Source organism: Vombatus ursinus, unplaced genomic scaffold (genome assembly GCF_900497805.2).
Source record: "Vombatus ursinus unplaced genomic scaffold, bare-nosed wombat genome assembly UNPS02009205.1, whole genome shotgun sequence".
Classification (NCBI taxonomy): domain Eukaryota; kingdom Metazoa; phylum Chordata; class Mammalia; order Diprotodontia; family Vombatidae; genus Vombatus; species Vombatus ursinus.
In genome coordinates, this window is record NW_020948983.1 from 61,072,123 (window position 1) to 61,095,029 (window position 22,907).

Consider the following 22,907-nt stretch of genomic DNA (forward strand, 5'->3'; position numbering starts at 1 on the left):
CAAAGATACTTGATTGGTTTGCCTCTTCCTTCTCCACCTCATTTTACGGATGAGGCAACTGAGGCAAACAGGATTAAGTGACTTGCCCAGCTAGTAAGTGTCTGAGGCCAGATTTGAACTGAGGAGGATGAGTCTTCCTGACTCCAGGCCCAGCACTCCACCACTGTGCCACCTAGCTGTTCAATCTCTATGACACTAAGGCTCAATTTGTAATAGAACATCTAATAAGTTGGAATCACTCGGAAGAGAAACTTTTGAAAGAAAATTTACCACAAGGGTTAATAACTGTGGCCTCTCAGATTGAAACAGGTGTTAAAACAGCTCTTGATCCAACATCCACAAGCTCCGAACATCAGCTGGGGGAAAAATGAAGAACTGGTACTCTGACAACGGAGACTTGGTCAAAAGCACAAACTGGAAGGAGATCAAACGGTTTAAAAATTCCTTTTGGTGATTCAGAGCAATCTGTTATCAACAGAGCACACAGGCATTAGGTCCATCTACACCTCTCCGCCATCTTTGTCTTACAAGCTTTGGCCTTTCAGCAAAACCAATCAGAAAATCACTTCCCAGTATTTACACTGGCAAGAGGTCTTAGAGATCCTCTAGAGAGGTCTCAACCTGACAGCCTCTCGTTCCAGTGAGTTCTTGCCTGAAAGCTCCAGGAAATAAATGCTCATTGTCTTCTCCATTAGAACATAAAGTCTTTATTAGGCCCCAGAAGCTATTAAATGGTGCATGCATACCCTCTGACCCAGGGATGCCACTACTAGGATCAAGAGATAGAGTTAAGGTATCTGTTTGAAGATCAACTTCATTTGGAAAACACTTGTTGGGAAAACCTTTTGGGACCTGCTTTTCCCCTTCCCCCCCACCTTAATCTTAAAAAATTTTTTTTTCATGTATTACTTCAACCACCCAACTTTCCTGGTGGAAAAACCACAGCGCCTCCCTCAGGAACAACTGAGATCCTTCCTCAGTCAGAGGAAGTAAACCTTCATTTGTATCCCCCACTAGGCTCAGGGAACAGACTTTTGAAGGTCATACAGCCCAACTTCATCATTTTACAGAGGAAATAACCAAGGCCCACCCAGAAAGGAAGAGATTTGCCTAAGATCACATGGCTAACAAGTAGCAAGGCCTGAACTTCAGCTTGGATCTCTTGACTGAAGTCCAAGGCACTTTCCACTTCACCATACTAATTTGGAGTCTGTCCTATAGATAGGGACACTAGGAAGTGACCCCTGTACTTTCTATGGAGATACAGACTTTGGCAAGCAAATGAATGACACACACAAGATGGGGGCAAGTTTAGATCGCTTTGGGAATAAAATGATCCCAAAAGACTCCAAAATCTTGTCCCTTCCTTGCTCAATTAGTTTCCAGATATTATATTACTGCTCCCTGTTCCCACTCTCCTCTATATTTAATAAATGCACAGGAATCTTGAGTTTTGTAAAGCAAACATTTTAAAAGACCTTAAAGAAAACAAATTAGGTAGAAAAAAAATTTCCTGCATTCCAAAGTCAAACAGCAATATTTGGATTTAAACTTCTTGGGATCATGTATATCACAAGGTCTTTACCTTAGCATGAATAATCAAGAGTTGATTGTATTTGGAAACCCTCCCACAGCGCGCTGCTCCCCCCAACCAAGGGAATCAAATTTGTTGCTCTATTTTCACTTAGCTATGAAAAGATTTTAAAGGACCTTATTTTTTTACAAGAAGTTTAATTAGCATCAAAAATATCTCTATTATGTAGGAATGTATGCAATTTAATAATAAAATGGCAACTGGCATTTATATTGTTCCAACAATTACAAAGCACTTTCTCACAGCAGCACTAGAAGGTCAGTAATGCAAATATCATTATTCCATTTTACAGATGAGGGAAACTGTGGTACAGGAAGTTAGAAAGACTTCCTCAGGAGAACACATCTTAACAAGCAAACTCCAGTATTTACACTGGCAAGAGGTCTTAAGAGATCCTCTAGAGAGGTCTCAACCTGACAGCCTCTCGTTCCAGTGAGTTCTTGCCTGAAAGCTCCAGGAAATAAATGCTCATTGTCTTCTCCATTAGAATATAAAGTCTTTATTAGGCCCCAGAAGCTATCAAACTGTGCATGCGTACCCTCTGACCCAAGGATGCCACTACTAGGATCAAAAAGAACAAAGAAAAAGGAAAGGGCCCATATCTACAAGATTGATGACAAAGAATTAGAAACTGATGGAATGCCCATCAACTGGAGAACGACTAAACATGTCATGGTATGTGTATATGCATATGTATACACACACATAACATTTTTATGTGTGTATGGAATGCCATTGTGCTATAAGAAATGATGAAGGGGTGGGGTGGTTTCAGACAAACATGGGAAGACTTGCATGAATTGATGCAAAGTGAAGGAAACAGAAAATCTAGGAGAATAATTTATACAATAGCAATATTGTAAAGACAAACTTTGAAAGACTGATGAACACCGATCAACATAATAACCAGCCACAATTCAGGAGGACTCACGATGAAACTTAATATCCATCTCCTGATAGACAGGTGATGGACTTGGAAGGCAGAAGGAGGCACATTTTTTTTTGGTCGTGGCCAATGTAGGAATTTGCTTTATTGGACCATGCATGTTTGTAATGGGTTTTGTTTTCCTTGTTTCCTCAAATTAGGTGTGGGGATGAGAGGGAGAGAATGTAGATCTGAAAATAAAATAATTTTTTTCCCCAAAGATTAAAAGTTCCTTGAAGGTAGGGCTAATTTCCTTTTTGCCTTTTTTTGTACTCCCAGTGCTCATCACAGTGCCTGGCACATCGAAAGCACTTAATAAATGCTTTATCTATCTATGCACCTAAAGATGAGAGGACTTTCCCAAAGTCATACCCTTACTAAGCTGCAGAGCCGAGGTTTCAGATTTGGTGCTCCCTCCACTACACCATCTCATGCAGTCTTATCGAATGAGATAATATCTGTACCGTGCCTTGCAAACCTTAAAGGGCTCTACACAGGTTAGCTGTTATTATTATTACTCCTACTAACATCCTACATATATTTGTAAAAAATTATTTTCCCTTTGCAGAATCAGTAATAGGTTTCCATCTGATTCTAGGAGGCTCCAGCTGAGCAATCTTCATTTTGAATTGAAAACATGGTCAGAAAGAATCATGGCCTCCATAGCCTACAATCCAAATGTTACCAACAGCCAGAGATCAGCCAGCAGCAAATATTTGAAGATTTCGGAACAGCATGTCCTGGGCAGCTTTACCTTAAAGTGTTCGATTACATATGTTATGTTCTCCCGAAATGATAGGTCTTTGATAGAACTTGATTACTTATATCTACAATAACATTACTTCCTTTCACTTTCGGGCAGCTAGGTGGCCCAGTGGATAGAGTTCTGGGCCTAGAGTCAGGAAGATTCATCTTCCTCAGTTCCAATCTGGCCTCAGACACTTACTAGCTACGTAACCCTGGGCAAGTCACTTAACCCTGTTTGCCTCAGTTCCTCATCAGTAAAATGAGGTGGAAAAGGAAATAAATAAATGGCAAACCACTCTGGTATCTCTGCCAAGAAAAAACCCCAAATGGGGTCACAAACAGTTGGATACAACTGAAAAATTACTTTAACAGCAACCATCGTTTCTAGTTAATCACTCCTCAACTCAACATGGGGGGTGGGAGGGATGGAAATAAAACTTGTCCTGCTGCTTTGGCAGAACATGGGCTGAGAGGACCTGAACCTTTGAGGAGTAACACTGAGGTGTTGGCTTCTGGTTCAGTCTTCCAAGAATGCATGTCACTTAGGCTGTGCGCCTGAGCTTTGGTAGAAAAAACAGCTTGGAAAGTTGAAGGCTCAAGGTAAATAAATGATCCACTTAGCAGCAGCAGGAGATAATGACCCCTGCTACTCATGGGGCTGGTGAAGGCTTCCATCACAGATTGCTAAATGATAGGTGATCCTCCTTAAAACCCCTTTTAGCATTGACATATTGATCAAATTATATATAACTACAACTCCATTAAATATTTATGTCTTCCAAGGGAACCTACTGAATTCTTTATGCAAGGAGGACTAAATGTATTAGGCCCTACAGCCTTCTTAGGTGACTGTTTACTGGGGATTTGTGACCACCATCACCACCCAACCTCAGCAACCCAACCCACAACCTTTAACCAGCCCTTGAGGCAACCTACTAATTGGTGACAGAAGTAATCCCAGCAATTATGCCCTTAAGGCAGAATTCAAAATCTGGCCCCTAGAAAATTCATCCAGGGTTAAGGATTATGGTTAGTGAGAGAAGGCATATGCCAGTTTAACAAACACACATTCTTCCCAGTCCTACCCCGTTTTAACCTTTAGGTTAAGTGAAAAAAGAAAAGCCAGAAAAATTAGTCTACGGTTTTTGCATTATGACCTCGGGCAAGTCACCTTCCCTACTTAGGATTTGGTTAACACTATCTGTCAAAGGACAGGGTTGGCCCAGGTGGTCTGTGTAACGTGTAGCTAAACTTGACCCCTCCTGCTCCATCCATTGTAGGCCTCCTTTCCTTGAGTGCCCCTGCATCCTCACTACTCAATGAAATTCTACCCATCCTTCCAACACCTAGCTTAAATGTTAGCTCTTTTCCATGAAATCTTCCCTGATGGCCTGAGCTGGAAATAAGCTTTCCCTCTTCCAAATGTCCCTAGCACTTTGAGTAACCTTAGCCACTCAGAATGAACTAATTTTATTATAATTAATTGTGTTTACTACATCTTCTGTTCCTTTTAACTCCCTGATGGGTGGGATAAGTGCCTAGCACAGTGCTTTGTACCCAGTAGGCATCAAATAATTTGTCCCTTCTGGCTTTAAGATTCTTTGATTCTATTTCTCCAAAGTTTACAGGCATCAAGCTTCCTGTTAACAAGATGCAATAATCTTTAAATATTTGTTCACTTTAATTTCTCAGTTCGCAAACACATTTAAATCTGCTTGCCTCTCACCCCCTACGATCCTCCCCCTTCCTATACCCCCAACTCCTGCTTGAGGTCTATCAAGCTCTCAAAGAGAGTGCTTGTATAACCAGAAACAGGGGAAGCTTTCACAGGATATACTCCCCCCCCATACACACACATACATACCCCCAAACACTGCCCATTCATCCTGAATCCTAAAAACCAATAGGGCCCTCTCTGACAGAACCTCCTGCTGCTACCCACCCCTTCAATATTCCCCCTCTTTAGCACCACCCCCTCCCTTAGCTTAGCACCATCAGCCAACTCCTGCCACAAAAAAAAATCTCAATTCATCACTATGGGGTTGCCATGGCAACCCCCGCCACCTAATCCCCTTAGAACATTATGCAAATCTCCTTCTCCCAGCAACAGGCTGCTTTTTTTTTTAAAGTAAACTACACAGAGGTAGGTCATTAAATTGAATTTTGGGGTCTCTCTCATCAGAACTAATGCTGAAGGTTTTTTTTTTAATTATAGTAGCTCCTCTGGGAGAAGGAATTTGGCGGGGGGGTGTCCAATTGTGCTAAGAAGAACAAGGAAAAAGGGAGAAGCAAGTGTATTAGCATAGGAAAATGAGAAACAAACCAAGCCACCTTTATTTGGCATACCCTTTGGCCAGCTGCCCTTCACATTTTTTTTTTTTAAATTACAACCTACCTGAAAGGGCTATTACGAGGGAAGGGCTTTCGAACCTGTCAAGTGCTATATAAGTGTGAGCTATTATTAACTACTATCATTGTGAAATGAAAAGGGTAAAAGACTCCCCCAACTCTCCCCAGTCATGTGCTTCAGTTTAGCTATTGTATTCACTTACAAAAATATGCCTTTTTTCCCCTTGAAGGCTTGTCCCATGCCCATCCTCAATGATCGGGAGTCTGTCTGAAGGAGAAATGCCAAAATCACAGAGCTAAAAGGGACCTTTAAAAGTCACCTGAACAGCTAGGTGGCGCAGTGGAGACAGTGACAAATCTGGAGTCAAGAAGACTCACCTTCCTGAGTTCAAATCTGGCCTCAGACACTTACTAACTGTGTGATCCCTGGGCAAGTCACTTCACTCTTTGCCTCAGTTGCCTCATCTGTAAAATGAGCTGGAGAAGGAAATGGCAAACCACTCCAGTATCTCTTCCAAGAAAACCCCAAATGGAGTCATGAAGAGTGGGACAGAACTGAACAATAAGTCACCTAGTCTATCCCTTGCAAGGTCAGAAAGGAGACAGGGCCTGGATAGTCAAGCTTCTTCCATGCTACATATAGAAAGATACTTTTTACTCCTAGGCAACTAGGTAGTGCTGGATTTGGTATCAGGAAGACCAGAATTTGAATTCTGCCTCAAGACATTTCTTAACTATGTGACCTAGGGTAAAAGTCATGTATCCTCTCTGAGTCTCAGTTACCTCATCTGTAAAAGGAGATAATAATAGCACCTATTTTCACAGGGTCATTTTGAAGAGCAATTGAAACAATGTATATAACATGCTTTGCAATCCACTATAGCATTATATAGCACTATATAAACTAAGTTATTATTGCTGTTACTTTCCAGCTGAGTCCTAGGTTTGCCCCAGTTTACCTTAATGCTGATACAAGAAGTGCTACATCCAGGGGCACTCCCTAAAATAACATTTCCTCCCCTTACCAGCCTTTGTAACTCAGTTTCCCATATCCAAAGAGGCTACCCTCTTTATAACTTTAATATAATATAATATATATTTAATATAATATAATACCCTCTACACAACTTTTGAAAACATTCCCCAGTGATGCTTAGAAGAGATGTCACTTTTCCTGATCTGATTTTATTGGTAGCAAAACTGTAACTGTTTTCTTTCTGATCTGTCTTCTTAAAACCCCCTTGGGAGACCTAGGAGAGACCCTCATTTTCTTCCAGTTGAAGGAAGATAGCCTACTGGAGGAAACCAGAGAGGGAGAGCTGGGCAGAGTCCTCAGATGGTTTGGGCTTGAGAAGCAGGTATCCCCGAAGAGCTCCAAATCTGCAAAGGTTTATAAAACACTGAGCAGGATTAACTGGATAGCTTCTTTGCTGGATCACAGCTTCCTGAGAAAATACATATGCTATAAAGGCACTACACACAAGTACCAGGCATCACCGAGAGCTGAGAGAGTTCAAAGCCAAGAGCTGTAGAAAGAATAGCAAAGCTGCTTTTGAGAGTCTTAAATACAAGTCTTCTCTTTCAACCAAAGCAAAAGTCAAATCTTTTATTCCCCCCAAACTAACTGTTTTACTCTATACTTGGAGTAAGGAAAGGAAGGGCTCAGTTTTTTTCTAAGAACTTAAAATTTTTTTTTGGATGGGGGTAGAGAAGAGAGATAGCACAAGTGTATATGGGCACCAAGGGAATGTACTTTAGTGCTACAACAACTTTTCTTGGGTTTGTATTTTTTTCTGCTTTTTTGGCAAGAAGACAATCACATGACTCAGTCCCAGATTTCCCCCCAATAAAAAGTAGACCCTTGAGTACAAGTATTATTTCCACTTTTCTCTTTGTATCCTAGTACCTAGCACGCACATAGTATGGAATTAATGAATGTTTATTGAATTAGACAGGAACCCAACATTACATTTCCCAAGCTCTGGAGAATTTCCCCCCTCCCCCCCCAAAAAATCATACTTTCCCCTTTCAGGAAGGGCAGTTAAGAATTTATCAAATTCAAAACTGTCTTTCAAGGTCTGACTGAAGCCCACCCCCTCAGTGGAGAGATCCCTTTATGAATCTCTGCCTTGTTCAGAGCCCTGAAGTTGCGAGTCTATACCATATCACTTGCCACGTATTTTAACATGTGGTCCTAGAGTGTTAACTATCTGATGACTTAGTCTTGTTTCCACTGCAAGAACAAGCTTGAGGGGACAGCTAATTTCCCTTATATCCCATGCAGTAGTATTGCACATGACTGGGGCACATAAAAGGTATAAAAAAAGATATTTTTCTAGTTTAGCTATTGTATTCCCTTACAAAGAACTTCAGAAGGTGCCCCCTCCCCATCTGACTTCTGTCAACCTAGAACAATATTTCTTACCCCTTTGAGCTCTGGACACAAAAGGGAGCAGGGAGATCTGGGCTGCTCTTGTGAAGAAATAAACTCTAAAATTGTAATTAGCAAAACCAAGAACCCCATTTTCCAACCGGACTTCTACTGAGTGTACCATAAGCTATTACTCACATGAGAGAACAACAGAGCTAAAAAGGTTTAGGGTCAAGGCTACCTCAGAAAGGTAAGATTTTAAAAACTAGAAATTGGGTCCTAGTTATGCTTTGGTGAGAAGAATGAATGGATACTGGGTAGAGAGTCACATCAGGAGAACCTGAGTGGAGGTCCTGGCTATGCCATTGACTGCTATGTGTCAATCATTTTACCTTTCTGAATTTTATTTTCTTCATCTGCAGAAGAAGGGAGGGCATTGAACTAGATAACCAAAGTTCCTTCTTGCTTTAAAAATTTTAGGATCTCTAAAATGGCACAGAATACTTGGAACTGTGCCATATCCAAGAAATATGAATTGAATTGCAGGGTGAGAACCACATGGAAGGGTCTTCCAAAGGAAATTATTTAGGAAAAGAAATGAAATTAAATTAGGGATAACAACAATAGCTCATAATTATATGACGCTTTAAGGTTTACCAAATGCTTCCCCCACAACCCTGTGAGGTTGCAAGCACCGTTTAGTCCCATTTTACAGACAAGGAAACAGGCTCAGAAGCTAGCCCGTGGCCACAGAGTTAGGAAGGGTTCTAATACTGGCCCTGACACTTCCTGGATGCCAATACACTACTCTTCTCTCATTTCAATACTGTACAAAATAGAGAGGTCCTAAATTACAGGATTTCTGAGCTGGAAGGGATGTCAGAGATCCAAGTCTAAATCGCTCATATTCTTCAAAAAGCACTTATTCCATATTCATCATGCAATTTTGCCTTAGCTGAGAGCTTTGCAGACAGACATACTCAATGACTTGGGGAGATTTGCTGTCCAAACCTAAAGCTTGTATAGTCAGGCAGCAAGGATAAGCAAGAAATTCTGAAAATTCAATCAGAGTTTCCAAGAGAATTAGTATTATAGAGCCTTTCAGGTCCCACTCCTACCCAACACCCCCAAGGCATGGATAGTCCAGTCTAGTCTGAATTTGCCCCTCAGTTTAATTTCCTCAGGCACTTAGTCCAGAGACAATTTCTAATCAATGACTGGGTTTATCCTTAGCAGCTATCCATGCAAATGCATGCTTTCCTTCCCCCCCACCCCAAATATATGTGTATATATGGTTATATGGATACATATGAATACATTATATATTTGTATACTATGTGTAATACATGAGATATAATGTACGTATATGCATCTACATATACACACATGTGCATACATATGTACACACACACACATTTATATATACATATCCCTACTCTGAAAAGCCTAAGAGGGCTGAATATATCCACTAAAAAAAAAAGACCAAAAAATGAAAATGGAAGAGGAAGAGGAAAGGGGGACACACAAGAGAAGAAATCATCTTGGATATAAGTCACTGGAAGCATTTGTTGAAAACCAGATATTGTCCCTTTAAGCCTATGAAAACAAGGCCCTTGAGTTGGCAGTTCTCACTGCGGTACACAATTATGGGTACTTTCAGCTGTCTAGCACTCTTTCAAGTGCTCTCTTAAACCAGACTGTCAATGGCATGTTGAAAGCTATTCTGCTGGCTGCTATCATTAATAGCAAAGTGGAGAGCTATACTGATGAGAATTAAATATGAGGGAGGGGGGTGGGTCACAACCAGTCATTACAGAATTACCAATATCAGAAAGGAGACACAATGCCACTTTGGGGAATAAAGTCCAAACTAGAGCATTAAGTCCAGGGGATCTGGGACTTCCAGTCTGTTGCCAACTCAGATGACAGGGAAAGAAAAGAGCTTCAACCCCAATAAGGCTTCAGTCAATGGGAGCGAGGCCAGACCTGGATGACCCTATGTAAGGTGAAGACAGAGTCTCAGAATCTTAGGGTTAGAAAGGAGCTGAGGTCAGATCACCTGGGCCCAATTCTCTCATTTGCAGAAGGGACTCAGATCAGAGCTAGAACTTAGTCCTATTTCCAGCTATGTTACTGGACCATACACAACCATACAATTATCAAACCACCTACTATGTACCCTAGCCCTATACTACACACTAGGATGGATCCAGAAAGAAAAATGTCCTGGCCCGAAAGTTTATAATCTAGTTGGGAAGACAGGACTAAAATATGTAAATCAGAAGGATTATGAAAGAACATAAGAACTCCAAACGTGTATTAAAAAAGAAAATAAGACTAAACAAATAAAGAAACAAACAAAAAACCCTGTTACCAGAGTCTGGCCTGAATCACTCAAATACTTGTACTTATTCTTTGCAGATAACCCCTTAAGTGTATTTTTTCAAACTATCAGGACTCAAATCATCTTACCCTAGCTTCTCCTTCTCCTCAAAAACCAACCAACCAACCAACAAAGCCTTCACAGAATTTGAAAACTGAAATTAACTCACTTTATACATTACAACTATTTATTGATCACCCATTATGTGCAAAACACTGCACACAGGATTTCTACAGGAGTCCAGTAAGTACAATAATGTTTGTTGTTGTTCAATCCTGACCCTTCCTGACCTCATTTTTGGAGTTTTCTTGGCAAAGATACTGGAATGGTTTGTCATTCCCTTCTCCAGATCATTTTACAGATGAGGAAACTGAGGCAAAAAAGGGTTAAGTAACTTGCCCAGGAAGTGACTTGAGATGAGATTTGAACTCAGGGAGGGTACTCCATCCACTGCAACACCTAGCTGCCCCCCAACATATATATTCTACATTCAGGGTCATAGGGCTCTTGCAGACTATCTACCAGGGAATCCCCTCTTCCACCACCTTCTGAATAGCAAAACATTGAACCACAGAATTTTGGAGGTAGAAGAGACCTCAACCTACACCATACTCCACTTGAAATAATAGAAAAATGACGTCCAGATCCAGTTAAGTGACTTGTCACACAGCTGGCCAATGGCAAGGTGCGGGACTAGAACCCAAGTCTCCTGACTCCTAGGCCCCATACAACCCGATGTGCTAACATTTCATCCCCACCCCAAGGGAAGTTTACAAGTTGTCTTCACTCTGCAGGAAATCTCCTACCTAGGATAACTAGTGAGACACATGGGGATTACTATGCATTTTTAATCATTAGTTGGACAAATATTTGAGTCTAACTAGCAATTCAAAACATGATGAGTGCAAAGAGGGCAAGCTGACACAGTTATAAAACTTTAAATTAGGTACTCAGCAATTCTGTATACTAAGTTTATAGCCTCAGCTCCTTTAGATATTAATATAAAAGCCTGTGGCAGTCTAAATCCTTGGCTTCCTATCAGCCAAGGAGTGAGTATTCGATCTTTTTCTTCGGTCTCACTAAAAAGCCCTTTTACTGAAGTCTGGTGGTTTATGGTACGAGAACATTTTCCTCTTAGCACATAATGTTGCTTTGAAACCAAAATGCCTTAAATCTCATTCTTTAAAACTGACTCAAATAATGAAGTGGATTTGTGATGTCCTCAATGACAGCATACCCTCCAACAAAAGCAGATCACAGTCTTTCCTTTCCTACCCATCCTGTAAGACTCTCTTATCTACATCTTGCAACAAATAAGTTTTGCCAAGCAGGGGTGGGGAAAGGAGCTTCCATCCAAAGTGCTTAAAGCTTTCCTCCAATTTTCCTGACATGAGAATACCAACAGAGCAAGAGAGCTGTCCCTGGGTTGCCTCATAGAAAACCCCCACCCCTTCAAAAAAAAAAAAAAAAAAACCAAAACTAAATAAAGGATGAATTACACAACAGACCAAATTCAACATTCTGAAGCAGGGGCGGGGAACCTGTGGCCTCGAGGCCACATGTGGCCCTCTAGGTCCTCAAGTGCAGCCCTTTGACAGAATCCAAACATCACAGAACACGAGGCCGAAAGTTCCCCAGTGACCCAAAATATTATCATTACCATCACCATTGTTCATTTAAGTAAGAAAAGTTCATCATCTTTCTAGGATTTGTCCCTCAATTACCTTTGTTATTTCTGGTTGCTACTGGGAAACAACAGGAAACAAGAAAGATGAGAACCGGTCAGCTCTTGGGCTCTTCTGAATCATCCTTGATATTCTGCCTCAAGGCTGGGGATTGGACCAGATGACCTCTTGAAATCTCAGGAAGGGCAGCAAGGCCAGCCCAGCCCTAGAGATTTTGTAATTTACACTCTGACACAATTAGGGAGGGAGGCAGAAGAGTAGGAGGGGGAAACCATTTATTAACCACTCAGTGATCTGAAGGCTATGAGAGAGGGAAAGAGACAGAGAAAGAGAGAGAGACACTAAAGAGACAATCAAATCCACATTTAAGCTTGTTTATAAAACCAAAATGGACTGAGCTCACATCTTGGGCTGCCTCTGTCAATACTTTAGAGCCCATCCAGCCAAACCTGTGGTTCCTACCTAAATGGCATTTCCCATAGAAACATGAACGAGAATTCATTTTTACGTCCAATTTGAAAGAAAATATAGTTGTGGTAGTGGGGAGGGAGGGCATCTACTCTGTGGATTGAAGAGACCACGACACTTCCAGAAGGTGCTATGTAGATAATGTATTATATAAATGTACAAGACAATCCCCCTCCCACCCCTCTACTTAAAGAAGTACCCATCCAGTTTGTTCCAGGCAGATGTAATCACACAAACAGTCAAGTCTAGAGGGCAGGACACTGCATGAATAATTCAGGCACTCCAGTCACTTGATTGTGTGTGCAGATAAAACACCAGTCAACCGCTAAACAGGTCAGCTGATAAACTTGTTTGCTCAGGCCTAACCACCATCCACTGAATGCACCCAGTACCCACACTACAATTAGTGGCAGGATTTATTCTGCAGAGCTCTCACAAGCCAGGGGAGTGACAAGCCCTATTAGCTTATGGTTGCATTTATCATCACAGGGTTTCCTCACCTTCTTCTGCCTTTGTTCCTGCATTGCCACAGGGCTATTTCACCCAACTCAGAGATTTGCAAGTTAAAGTTACAAGAAGTCGAAGAAACAGAAAACACTCATCCCCCATTGGGCAAACCCGGGAGCCAGATTCTAGTGGGGGGAAGGGAGAGAACTTCACTAGGCCAATGATTCAAGAGGTACAACAGATTAATTCCCAAATCAAGCAGAAGAGTTTGGAGAAGGCTTTTTTAACCGAGAGGCTCATTTCTCAAACTATCACATGCCAAACGTGTTAAGATTTTGTACTAGTACTTTTTTTCTAGACACTCAGCGTGCTTAGGCCCCGAACTTAAAAAACTGGGATTGTTACAAAAGTCATCTCTACATTACACTACATTACATCAATCAAAGCAGGATTCCTTATGCCAAAGGGCCATGTTATCCACTCTTACTGGGGCCACAGGAGCCCAACACCAAGCAAAACTCAACATGCAACAACATATAACGCCTTAATTATAAGGCTCTTAGGATAACTGCTGCTATAAATTTTAAACTTGGGTGCAATTACCCTCTTTAAACACACCCAAGAAACTCAGCTCTTGGGGAAAAGGGTGTGAAGGGAGACAAGGAGTCAGGATGACAGGATTTCAGTTTCCTTAGGCCTGGGCCCTTACTACCTCTCCCCCTCCTCCCCCCATACAAATGTCCACTCAACACACTCAGGCATTTTTATTGTACCAGAATCTAGGCCAATCTGGCCATTTTGCAGATGAGGCCTAGAGAGGTGAATTTGCCCAGTCACGTAAGGAGTAACAGAGCTGGAATGGAATCAAGTCTAGCCCTCTTCATTATACCACGCTCCCACAAATGTTTCCCCACATTATTGCCACAAATGTTAAACTTTTTCAAATAATCCCATTATGAAGCTGTATCGTTGGTTTTAACCTTCCCATCTAGAGGAAGCTTCCTAAAAGGGTTTATTAAGATGTCACACGACAGTCTTAACTTCACTGCTTCAGCCTTCTCTGGTTGAGATTACCAAAGGAGTCTCTACCAAACTGCTTAACTGAGAAACCTTTTAGGATTTTATAGGCACCTATACCAGGGAATAGGAGCATCGAGGTGGCACAGTGCATAGAGACTGTGGGGCCTGGAGTCAGGAAGACTCATCTTCCTGAGTTCAAATCTGGCCTCAGACACTTAGTGGCTGTGTGACCCTGGGCAAGTCACTTCACCCTGTTTGCTTCACCTTCCTCATCTGGAAAATGAACTGGAGAAAGGAATGGCAAACCATTCCAGCACCTTTGCCAAGAAAACCCCAAATGGGGTCACAAAGAGTTGGACACAACTGAAACAACTCAACAACAACAACAAAATACCAGGCCTTCCACTTGGGGATCATTAAAGAAGTATCCAGATGTGGTAGACACCACTTAGAATTACAGGAACCCTGATCTCTTCCCAAATACAGTAGCCGATCTCTAAGGTCCCTCCTAGCTTTAACATTCCAAGGCTCCCTGTGATCTTCCTATCTGTGACACCTTGCATAACTAGAACAGAATTTAAACCTCATAGCCAGTTAAATTTCTAGTAGAAAGTCCACTTGAGCAGAGTTGCCAAAAGTCAGTATTAGCCAACAACTTCGTAACACTAATTGTGAAAGAGACCAACCAGCCTTCATTTATCAGTATGGGCTCAGTCAATGCAAATCATTCCAGACGCCAAATTACAGTCAGCCTCTCTCCTACAAACATAAATATACCGAGGGCCTCACCCTTCACCCCTCCCAGGGATGGTACCAGATTACAGATATGCATTGAGACAAAGGATATTAGTATTTGTTCAGTTTGAGGCCTATGGTAGTTAGAACAACCACAATCTATGATGGTCTGCCTATCCATTAAACCATGTCCCTATTAGGGAAACTGGTTTAACTTCAGAATTCCAAAGTGGAGCTCAACTCCAATCGGGTCTCTCCTTTTAATTCTTAATGAGGAGTGCTTTTAAAAGTAGTAAATTGTTAGGGTAAATAATCAGGCTTAATCTCAGTTGCTTCATTCCAGTTATTTTTACACTCCTGTGCCTAAGGCCTTTAGGCCCCTTCCAGTTATCTTATCAAGGTAGAACATCACTTCCCCCCCCCCAACAAACCCTCCAGCACTTCCTCTAGAGAATTTTACATAAAAGCAGATAAAAAGTTGCAAGCCACCCCTTCACTTTCAAGATGTAAAGATCTAAGGGGTGCCTCCATCTTGTGTACAACTTCTCAATTAAGTATGGCCTAAATGTTAAATCAGATGCCTCTGACAATTAGGTAACATTCTTTGTAATGAATTAGAGAAACTCAGCTCAGCAGCAGCTTAAGAAAACTAGGTGCCCTATGGTTACCACTTCAAGCAGTAGTTTGAGTTTCACGTCCTCCTAGACAACAAGGGGAGGGGGGGAGTGTTGAGGGGAGGTAGCTAAACCTCACTTCCCAAACTGCAGATTAACTCAGGAAATTCCACAGACACTGCAATTCAACCAAGTTTCTCTCTTTTAATGTATTCTTTTCACAGATCAGGAACAATCACTTACCTGTTTGTGCATTTCAATGTTCAGACCATAGGACATTTCATAGTACTATTGAAAAAAAAAAAGGCAAAAAATGTTCCCATTAATGACGAACAAACCACACAGAAATCTATTCACTCTTCAAATGCTGTTTGTGATGAGGAAGGTTTCTGGCCAAACTGTACTTACGATAGATTTGCCAAGGAAGTTTTAAATCAAAACTAATAGCTCAGCCTACAGAGGCCCCAGAAGTCAACAATGAACAAGTGTTTCTCCTACCACCAAATGGAACATATATATAGTGAGAATAGCGATCACCCTCCCTTCTAGCAGTACATGTGCCACATATCCTGTTGATACAAGGTTTGAGTTCAACAGAGAATATTATGTACACTGGGACACTGCTACCTCTTTTCCTCTAAGAATTATTTATTTAGCACAGTGTCAAAGGCCTCTTATGTGGAAAGCAGTGTGGGGGAGAAGAGCTTAAGTGTCTTCTATGCTCACTTACAAACTGAAGACTAGACTTGCTGTGATAATCTCAGGGATATAAAAAGAAGAGGCATTCCACCTACTGCCCCCGAAAGAAGATTTGGTGAAAAGATTTCTCAAGTTTTGTTTTGGCTTGGGTAGGGGTGGGGTGAGGGGAAAGAGCTGTCAGTGCGGTAGAATGCCATGCCTATCTGCTGCAAAAGCTACTCATTCCTCTTTAAAAGGGGAATGGGGGAAGGAGGTCAGAGAAGAAGAATGGTTTATAAGGGCTTTTAAGGCCAGACTGGATCCTGAAGGCCTGACCCCCTGGCTTTACCAAAAGGCTAAGAGAGCAGTAAAGTTACTGAACAGATTCCAAAGTTAGGAGTTTAGCCAACACAAAGACAGGTTGACCCTGGATAATACAGGATTGGGTCAACCAAGCCCTGGAGAACATCTGGGAAGTGTCAAAGTAAAAATAAAAACAAAAACAAAAACAAAAACAAGTAATAGACACTTGGAGAGAGGTCACTGTGTGGGACCAGTTCTCCTTTTTGATTCCGGCCCCAACAACTGTGAGCTAAAAAGTCTCTTTTATTAAAGCAGCATCCCCCTTTAACGTAGACAGAGGGATTTTGCTGCTGAGCAACCTAGACAGAACCCAGGAATCCTGGAGTGAGAAGGCTAAGAGGGACAAAGACTCAGAAACTGAAAGGTTGTTCTCAGTTCTTTACCAAATGCCCACCTTTCTTCCTCTCCCCCTCAACACATGCCAAGTTTTCTTCTACACTGTCCCCATGTTTGGGCTCCAGTCTGCTTTCATAACTCTGTTGTCCACCCTCCACCCTCGTTCCCCCACCCCCACCCCAACTTCCAACTCCAGGGCCATTCATTCTGCAGAGCAGCTCTTACCATAACATAATGGCGCTGCATTTCGGTCTTCTCGTTGGCCAGCTTGTCGTACTCCACTTTGAGACTATAAAGACCAAAACCAGATAATTTTCAGAACCCACCCACAACCAAAGAGTCTTGGGGGGTGGGGTTGGAGAGCAGAAACGGTCCTAGTAAATGCGAAAGTTCAGAAAGTGGACTTTAAAAGTCACTTTTCTATCTACCCAGGGCACTATCCAATTTCCAATTGACATTAGAAAAAACAACTCATCAACATTCGCCCCCCAGCCCCCACCCCTACCCCTACCCCCACAAGCAGGAGGCACGAAGAAAACAGAGGGAAACCAGCCCCTCCACTCAACCCTGCCAAAGAAACTGGAATATTCCCAGAAGGGTCAACTTTCTCTGAGACTTGGGGTGGGGGAGGTAGGTAAAGAAAGTGGTGAAGGATCCTAAAATCAAAACCTGATACTGGAGCAGGGGGAGCAATCTTCACCCTTGAAGCCCCTTTAAAAATTACCCCCTCTGAGAATGAAGGGATGGTATTGAGGGTAGATAGTGGGGCCACCGGGTGACAAACAGATAAACTGGAGGATTGCACCCCAAGTCTGCTCTCCTCGGGGATTTCTGAACCCCTAGGCAACAGGAGAAAAGTATGCTGAGGCACCCTAGGGATCTGCCTAGCTCCCAACCTCCACCTCAGACCTTACCTGTGATACTGAGCTTGTAAGAACTGGAATTCGTCTTTGATTCGATCACAGGACTCGGCCACAGTAAATTTAAATCCCGGCTGCCCGGGTTGATGGGGAGCCTAGAGTCAGGGGGAAACAGACATAGGGAGAGGGGAGTAAAGAGATCAGCGAAGGGATCCGCACCGGCAAAGCTGCCACCATCTGCCCCCTTGTCCTGCTTCTCTCAATTACTTAGCCTTGGAGCTCTCCCCCCGCCCCCCCTCCACCCCTTCCGCACGGCGGCCCCGGTCTACACAACCCTCCGAACAAGATCCTCCCCTCTGATCTAAGTTTCTCAGCTACCGTGAGAAGAGGCACCCCAAGCACTCCCCTTCATTAGAGCACTTCCAAACCGGCAGCATCCCAAGGAGGGAATGGGAGGGGGAAGGCACTGTTTGTTTAGACGCAGAGGTCGGGGTGAGGGGGGGACAGAAGACGTGTATATGTGAAAGCACTTCATCCTTCTACACCAACCGTACCAAAGCGCTCCAGAAGGCTTTAACCATCTCGGTCCGCCAATACGCCAACCCTCCCCCGCCCCCCCCTTCCTCCCTCTTTGTGTTAGAGCGCGCACACACACACACACACACACACACACACACGCACGCACACAAACCATAAAGGTAACAAGCAAAATGGAGGTGCAAGATAAACAGCTTCATTTACCCTCCAATGATAGATGATTAAATAAATCGAGTTACAATTACTCACCGGATGTCTGCCTTGCGGATACATCGCAGGGAGGGGTCGTGATTCTGCGAGAGTCGGTTGAAGCACAGAGACCTGAACCCGGGGAGGTGAGGGAGATGGGGAGCGGGGAAAGCCGGACCAGGGGGCGGCAGGGAAATTGAGTGGTTTCCCCCGCCCCCCCCACCCCACTCTCGGAACAATATCTCAAGCTCGGGAAGCAGGCACAAGTAGAAACAAAGAGCCAAGGAAAAATTAAGGAAAAAAAAAGTCCTTCCAGAAGGCGAATGGGGAGGCCGGGGCCGAGCTTGCTAGTGGTGGGGAATGGGGGGGGGGGGTCTCCTTGTCTTTGTCTAGCTAGGGCTCCGCCGCCAGCAGCCGCCCGGTTTCCCTCGAGTGCGAAGAGGGAGTCAGACTCGGGGGGTTCGTAGACATCCTTGTCCTCCCCGCGGATTCACCGGGGGAGGGTGCGGTGTCCTGCGTTGGAGTCCCAAGACCAGTGGATGCAGTTACTACGGACCTCCTCTACCCCCTCCTCCGTATCACCGCCGCCGGGCTAGGAGGGGGCCACGACCAGACAGCTCCACCAACCCGAGCGCTCACAAGATCCCCAACGTAGCCGGGCTCCGGGCTGGCTCCGAAGAAAACCCTCCCAGGGGAGAAAGGATGAATTAGGAAAGACCAAGGTGGCGAGTTGAGGCGGTGAGAGTGCAGAGGAGTGAGGACAGCAGCTCAGCTCAGGCCGTTTGACCACCCTCCCCCCACCCCCCTCGGAGAACCCAGCTGCTCCTCCGCGGTGGCTGTGGCTTCAATTCCCTTCCCGGAGCTGGAGAAAAGCCGCTTCTAAGTAGATACGATTCAACTGCTTGGCATCCTAACTCCACCAGGCGCAGGAAGGAACTAGCCAGGGTCCACTCTGGGAAAAAATTCGCTCTCCTCAAAGCCAGAGAATGGCAAATCCCGAAGACAAGAAAGCCCTCTTGCTGCTGCCTCGGAGGACGGGCAAACGGGAGACGCTCAAGAGGAAAGACCCGGCAAGACAAGAGAGCTCTGTGGCTTTCCACTCGGCCCCTCTCCTTTCCTCTTCCTCTACTAACCCCCAAAACACACACTCACACACACGTACATACACTCACACCAAAAAAAAAAAAAAAAAAAAGTACCCCGGACCTTGCGGATACCACACACAGACAGAGGCTAGGGGGACAAGCACGAGGTCTGAACTGCCGCGAGAGCAGTTCCAAATAGGGACTGAAAAGTAACAAAATAATGTGGCAGCTTTGCCCGGCCTTGGCCAATGGGAGCGCGGAACCCCCACGTGGGGAGGCTGAACTCGGCCTGCGAATGGGTGCTTGCAGGGGCGACGTCACAATGCCCTCTTGTGTCTAAAACTATGCATGAAAAGTAGCAATCAGCCCCTACCCGCTGGTGACTTTCGCATGGGAGTGAAAAACAGCGCTCCTCAGATCAAGAATTAACCGAAAGACATATAATAAATAGATATATATTATGGTCCCGGGCTAGGGTGTTTTTTTTTCCCCTCCTCTTTTTTTTTCCCACGATCCACTAGCAAATAATTATTTGGCGGGAGGGAGAAGGAAGAGAAATAACAAAAGAAAAAAAGACATCCTCTCTACAATTCTAAAAAAACCTGTGGCTTGTAATAATATATCAGTTTATTCTGCAGCGGCGAACGATTCCTCCCTCTAATCTCATTAGGTCTGCAAAGCAGTCCAATTAGATACTATAAAACAAACAGAATCGCTTTGTCACTTTTATGTTTTCAGTTCACAAGATTTAGTGAGGATAAAATAGTTGTTCCCAAAGTTGCTTCTCCCCCCACCCCCATTTAAAGATGTGTTCGGAATAGCCAGGCGGCCCTTTCTTTTCCTCAACCTACCACCACCCCCACCCCCGCCCCATTTTCTCTTTCATGCTCCAGTCTTTTCACAAAATAAACACCCGCTTTGATGTGAGATGGGTAGTGAGAAGGTCTGAAGAACTCTCAGTTGGCTGCTAACAAAAAATGGTAACAACCCGGTTCCACCCGGACTACCTGTTTCACTCACATATCTCTGAACTCTGGTCTCCTTTCCAGTCCGTGCAGTCCTGGTCAAGTACTTGGGTAACCATCATTAAAGTTACACACTCACCAAACATCATTTGAATATCCCTGCATTCTCGCTACAAAGTAGTGCTTACAGTAGCGTTTATGAGATAGTAGAAGAGGATTTTTTCCCCTCAGTCAGAGAAGCTATCCACTCTCACAGCATTTTATTAAGCCTATTAGAGAGAAGGACTAAATTTACTCCATACCATAGGATTAGAATGTTCTAAGGCAAATACAAGACTGAGGGTCTGACAATGCACCTCCTACTACAGGCTCGCACTAAACTAACCTACAGCGTTTTCTGAGTGTACCCTGACAGTAGTAGGGTTCTGAGTGGGAAAGACCAACCCTATCTCCCGGGCTAGCGTGTTGCTGCCATTAGTGGGGGCAGGTGGGGGGGGGGAGGTTGGTGGAACGGGAAACCGTAAACCCATCACGGATAGCCCTTTATCACTATATCTCGGGGTTACTCCAGGCCGGATCTGGAAAGGAAAAAGAGAAGGCCTTTACTGTGTGTGTAATTAAAAAGAAAAAAAAGAAAGAAAAGACACTGTCTTACACACTCCCCCACACACACTCTTCCCTCCCCACACACAAACCTTTCTTCTTCCTACTTGTACAAAAGGAACAAAAACCTGGATTCTCAAACATAGCACCATCAGAGTTGAGCAACCAATTGTGGCCAGGTGAAAGCCAATAACTATTCTCTCAATCTTTTCCCCAATCCTCTCCTCCCCATCCCCCCACCTCTTCTTTTATCATTTCTGTAAATCATCAATAAACCATGTCAGCTACGGGCTAGAGGAGGAAAGGGCTGGCGGGCAGGCGGGCAAGCTAGCAAAAAGGATCTTCCCCAACATGCTGGCGAGGTGGTACAATTGGAGAGAAAGAAGAACCGGAGAGGACACGCGCGAGCGCAGTCGCGAGCTTATTTCCTCGGCCTGAATCTATATTTTCCTCTCATTAAGAGCGGAGATTGGCGCTTGCATCTTAATGAGGAGGATGTGATCTCTTTTCCAACACAGGGAGTCCAGGGAGGGAGGGTGAAAAAGGAGTTACACGTGAGTGCCTCAGTTTCTTAAAGAGTTAACACTGGTCTCTCTACTACAACAGGCCCTGCCAACACCACATTTTAAAATCTATTTATTTACATAAAATATAAAAATAGTGTATGGAGCTGAAAGAGTGAAGGGGAGAACCCAGTTCGGCAGATGCAAACATCTGGCTACAGCATCTATTAGACACAAAATGGCTCCTCTCTCTATCTTCTTCTCCTCCCCCCCTTTTCTTCCCTCCCCCTTACGTCACGGGTGGGCTCACCCTCCCCTTTTCACCCCTCCCTTCCCTCGCCAGGTGCCCCACGTGGGATTCGCCGACTCCGCCCCCCCGTCCAGGCTTCAATAACCAATCACATAGAGCTGAGGTGGTTGCCAGTCGCCAATTGGTGCAGTCGGCGGGGACTGTCTTTCTCCAGCAGGACTTGTCAGTCAAAACCACGCGGGGCGGGGAGCGCTGACAAATGCCTGGGCTTCTGAGCCTCCCGCTTGCAAATAGTGCTTGGAATGGCTGCTTAATTAGCTTTGAATGGCTTTTCCTTCCAGCTCAAACAATCTGTCACTACCATGTGGTATAAAGGAGCCATGCATAAAAAAGTAAGCAGAGGCTAAATATCAATTTGATTTTGTGTATCAAAGGAATATTTTATTTTTCTCCCTAGTAATGAAACGTATCAATTTAAATAATAAAAGGTAAAAAAAATACACACATACAAAAAAAAAAAATCAGCCGTCCTCCTCTCAACACACATGAAGCAGGTAGTTTCTTTAACCCATGAAAAAGGAACCTGACTCTCGTTTTTGTTTTCGTTGAGTCTGGAAAAGGAGGGGTTGGTTTGAGTAGGATGGGTTGGTGTGCTCACAGTGGAGATAGGGCAAGAAAGACGGTGTTGGGAGAGGGGTTAAATTAAAAGGTAGCCTTTGAAGATGGTTATCAAAATGAAGATTGTTAAGACCTTGTAAAAAGGGAGGAACCCACACTAGCTGTCTATTTGGGACGAAAAAAGGTGGGGGATACAGAGGGGAGTGTAAGGGAAGCGGGAAGAAGTAATGCAACTCTCACGTTTATTAAATATAATGCCTTCAAGATGCAGTGCCCTCTGGTTGGCTTTTGCCCTAGTCTGGATGGGGGTGGGGAGAAAGACTGGTGTTGAAGGAATACCACTGAGCAGCGCTGGGGCTGGTCTAGGTTGCGCAGGTAGGTGGAGAATTCTGGCCTACAGGAAAATCGGCTTTGCGCTCTAGTCTCTGATTCTAGATGAGGCCCGTGCAGGGCTATCCCTCGTTTTTCTGAAACCAGCTTCATTTTGTTGCTGTTGCATAAAACCACCTGAGAAGGGTCAAAAGAGTTAGATGCTGAGGTTTCCAAAGCTCCGACCTCAGATTACTACCTCAATCCGTCGAC

At 43.8% G+C, this 22,907-nt stretch overlaps 1 protein-coding gene across 12 annotated transcripts in view; it reads right to left on the reverse strand.

The window, feature by feature from the left end:
• The window catches only part of TLE3 (TLE family member 3, transcriptional corepressor), a 52,193-nt gene extending 32,622 nt beyond the window's left edge, over positions 1–19,571 (reverse strand). For all 12 annotated transcript variants that reach the window (XM_027851626.1, XM_027851618.1, XM_027851621.1 and 9 more), the window contains exons 1-4: positions 18,362–19,571; positions 17,630–17,730; positions 16,941–17,004; positions 15,582–15,626 (exon numbers count right to left, since the gene is read on the reverse strand). In XM_027851626.1, the coding sequence (XP_027707427.1) occupies positions 15,582–15,626; positions 16,941–17,004; positions 17,630–17,730; positions 18,362–18,385 (234 nt within the window). In that variant the 5' untranslated portion in view covers positions 18,386–19,571. The remainder of the gene's footprint in view (positions 1–15,581; positions 15,627–16,940; positions 17,005–17,629; positions 17,731–18,361) is intronic.
• Between the last annotated feature and the right edge of the window lie 3,336 nt (positions 19,572–22,907).